This window comes from Pseudonaja textilis, chromosome Z (assembly GCF_049901715.1).
Source record: "Pseudonaja textilis isolate UNSWEBS1 chromosome Z, rPseTex1.2, whole genome shotgun sequence".
Taxonomy (NCBI): domain Eukaryota; kingdom Metazoa; phylum Chordata; class Lepidosauria; order Squamata; family Elapidae; genus Pseudonaja; species Pseudonaja textilis.
In genome coordinates, this window is record NC_142008.1 from 125,987,497 (window position 1) to 125,990,758 (window position 3,262).

The 3,262-nt window shown below is 48.4% G+C and overlaps 1 protein-coding gene across 2 annotated transcripts in view; it reads left to right on the forward strand.

Moving 5' to 3' along the window:
- Positions 1-2,950, forward strand: part of ACAP1 (ArfGAP with coiled-coil, ankyrin repeat and PH domains 1) — a 41,716-nt gene extending 38,766 nt beyond the window's left edge. For both annotated transcript variants that reach the window (XM_026723061.2, XM_087916428.1), the window contains exons 20-22: positions 686-796; positions 1,823-1,872; positions 2,328-2,950. In XM_026723061.2, the coding sequence (XP_026578846.1) occupies positions 686-796; positions 1,823-1,872; positions 2,328-2,434 (268 nt within the window). In that variant the 3' untranslated portion in view covers positions 2,435-2,950. The remainder of the gene's footprint in view (positions 1-685; positions 797-1,822; positions 1,873-2,327) is intronic.
- Positions 2,951-3,262: the final 312 nt, after the last annotated feature.

Genomic DNA, 3,262 nt, shown 5'->3' on the forward strand with positions numbered 1-3,262 from the left:
CGTTTAGTGACCCAAGTTTCAGTGGCACTGAGTTATGACCATTTTTCATGCAGCCTCCACGGGACAAAATACAGAGCCTCAGCAACTGGCACGTCCTTTCGGTCCCCTTTTGCGACCACGGGGAAGCCAGATTTGCTTAACGGCCACTTAATGACTCACTTAATAACAGAGGGAGGGTGCTCTCACAGACATTTCATTAGGAAATTCACTTCAGAGATCTGCTTAACCGCAGCGAAAAGAAAGCAAAAGTACATTCCAACTCTTAGCTTTTAAAAATTGGAACTAAAATACCACAGCTTTTTCCCGGGAATATATTGAATTGGAGAACGTGAAGGATGACACCCAGCCCGTGAACGGGGTCAATTGGAGAGTCTGGTTTATGAGACACCCAAGGGAGAGGGGGGGAGAACAGGGTCACAGGGGACTATTAAATTACCTATGCCAGAATTGGCTTTATACAGGGCAGGGCCAGTATGTCACCTCTAATGAATCCTTGGACGTTTTTTGAAGTTTGGCTCGAGGATCATGAATCAATTAGGGTGATTGCTGGAATCCTGACAATGACCTTTTCGAATTTGGTTCGCCCGATGAGGTGGGAGACCTGTTTCTCCGGGAACAACTTATTTCAACTTCTGTACCCCGTTTTTTTTTCTTCCCACTCCCTCCCCCCCCTCCCCCCACCCAGGCTGGCCTGCCTTTTTCTCAAACGCGGCGCTAACATGAATGCAGTCGACGGGGAAGGCAAAGACCCCCTGGGCATCGCCATCGATTCGGCCAACGCAGACATTGTAACCCTGTAAGAAAAGGCAGGGGGAGCCGGGGAGCGGGTGCCAATCTTGGCCTTGGAAGAAGGCGGGACGTATTGGGTGTTGGGGGGCTGTCACTCAACACTCCTGGCTTTCCTTGAACACACACACACACACACACACACACACACACACACACACACCGCTCTCTGCAATTTGGAGAAAGGCGGGTCATGAGTCGGAGGGGGTGGGCAAAAATGGATTCGTGGCACGGATTGGGGTCACCCAGTGGCCATCCAGACCAGTGGTGGTATTCTACCGGTTCGGCCCAGTTCATCCGAACTGGTAGTAAAAAAAAATTGCACAAGGGGGCAAGACGCTGCGAGAGGAAAAAAAAAGAAGGAAAAAGAAAGAGAAAAAGAAGGAGAAAGAAAGAAAAAGGGAGGGAGAGAGGGAGGGAGGAAAAAAGGAGAGGGAGGAAGGACCACACACCTTGGCCCTAGACGCCGTTTCAGAGGATGCTTTGGAACAGCAGGGCAATCCAAGGCTGGAAGGTACCTGGAGGTCATCTTGTCCAACCCCCTGCTCCAGAAAGTGAGTTTCTGTCTTTTGACAACCCCTCCAGTCCCACGCCCACCCAGCCACGCCCATGGAACTGATAGTAGACAAATTTGAATGCCGCCACTCATCCGAGACGTCCCCTCCCATTTTGGTGGTGCTGGGAGTTTCCGTAACGGGTTCTTAAGATCGGACAGGTGGTTTCTGTCCCTCCTCTTCGCCCTCTGAGCATGTAAAGATAAACCAGGATGGAATGCCGTCTGGAAGATTCCCACTCGGGTCTTACTAATGGGAAGTTTTGGAATAGTCTCCTAGGGTAGCCCCGGAAAGAATGCATTGCAGTAGTCTAGTCCACCGGTAGAGTAAGGCTCTCCATGTGGTTGGGGTGAAAGTCCCCCAATTTCCTGCAGGACGGAGACTTAGGTTGTATTTTGGTGGGGAGGGGACGCCATGTTTTTTGAGGGATAAATTGTCCTATTTGTGGATTCTCGGTGACTTCTTCCTTCCTTCCTCTAAAGGTTACGACTGGCCAAGATGCGGGAGGCTGAGCTGGCCTTGGGCCAGTCGGGTGAGTCTTGCCCTCCGTAAGAAGGAATGGACAGGGGTGGAGGAGAGGGAAGAAAGAGACCGACTCAGCCTCTTAACATAGATGTTCCTTTGCTAAAAATGTGAATTTTCAGACGAAAAGGGGAGCTTTTAAGGCTTGGAGCAGGACTAGAACTCACCACCTCCTGGTTCCTTGCCTCTTTTTGGGGCAGCCCCTCAAATATAGGGAAAGCTACTATCCCGTCCCCCGTATTCCTTCTTTTCATCAAACTAGCCAAGCCCAGTTCTTGGTATGTTTGAGCCTCCAGTCCCCTAATCCTTTTAATTGTTCTTCTCCGCGCTCTTTCTAGAGTCTCAAAAATCTATTTTTATACGGACCGAAACTGGATTGGAGTATTCCAGGCGTGGTCCTGCCAAGGCCTTATATGATAATACTGTATATATATATATATATATCCTTGTCCTTTTGGGTTCCAGGTGATGAAACCTACCTGGACATTTTCCAAGATTTCTCCTTCATGGCGTCCAACGATCCGGAAAAGCTGGCCAGGAAAGCCTACGATCTCAAACTCACCACCTTGTGAAGCTGGGGAGATCGAAACCCACCTGGAACGTGGTTTTTTCCTTCGGCCAGGATTCACGGAGTGGCGGGACTCTCCAAAAATTAAATTCATTTTACTCAGGTTGCCCAAGGGCGTGTCGGGGGTGGGGTGGTGGTTTTGAGCACACTTCCTCCAAATGTTCTTCCCACCCCGGTTGGATTTGGGGTGAATTTTTGGCCAAAAAAACAATCCAGCCGGGGCAGCAAAGATCAAAATAAGGGAAGGTTTTCTTCATTTTGAACATTTTTCTGTTCTTTTTTGTTTTTGTCCCTTCTTTCCTTGTTGTTTTTTAATTTATTTTTTTTAAACCGTCTATCATCTCAAAATGAATTCGAAGGGACAAGCGATGGAATCCATTTGCACTCCAGATCGAATATTTTATTCTATTTTTCTCCTGAGTCTGGAAAGAGTGACGTGTCGGGGGTCTGGAGTGGGGTGTGGTTTTTTTTGGAAACAAAGCTGTGAATTTTATTTGGGATTAAACATGTCTCTCCAGAGTGCAAGAATGATGGTTTGTTGGGGATATAGTAGATTCTTCAGAACAAGCTTTCCAAATGGCGTTTCTCTACCCCGTTGATGCTTGTTTGTTTCAGAAACTTCTTGGGAGCATCCGCGGTGTGTCTGAATCGCGCGCGTTTCCACTTTTTGCCAGCGAAACCTTTGAAAAAGCTAATTCCTTGTTTTAGTAGACGGGGGGAACGCCTTGAGGTAGTTTACCTGGATACCAGCAAAAGCTTTTAACTCGAGCAAGGGTGTCAAATTCCATTTCATTGGGCTGGGGATGACCGCGGGGAGGGGGTGTGGCCGACT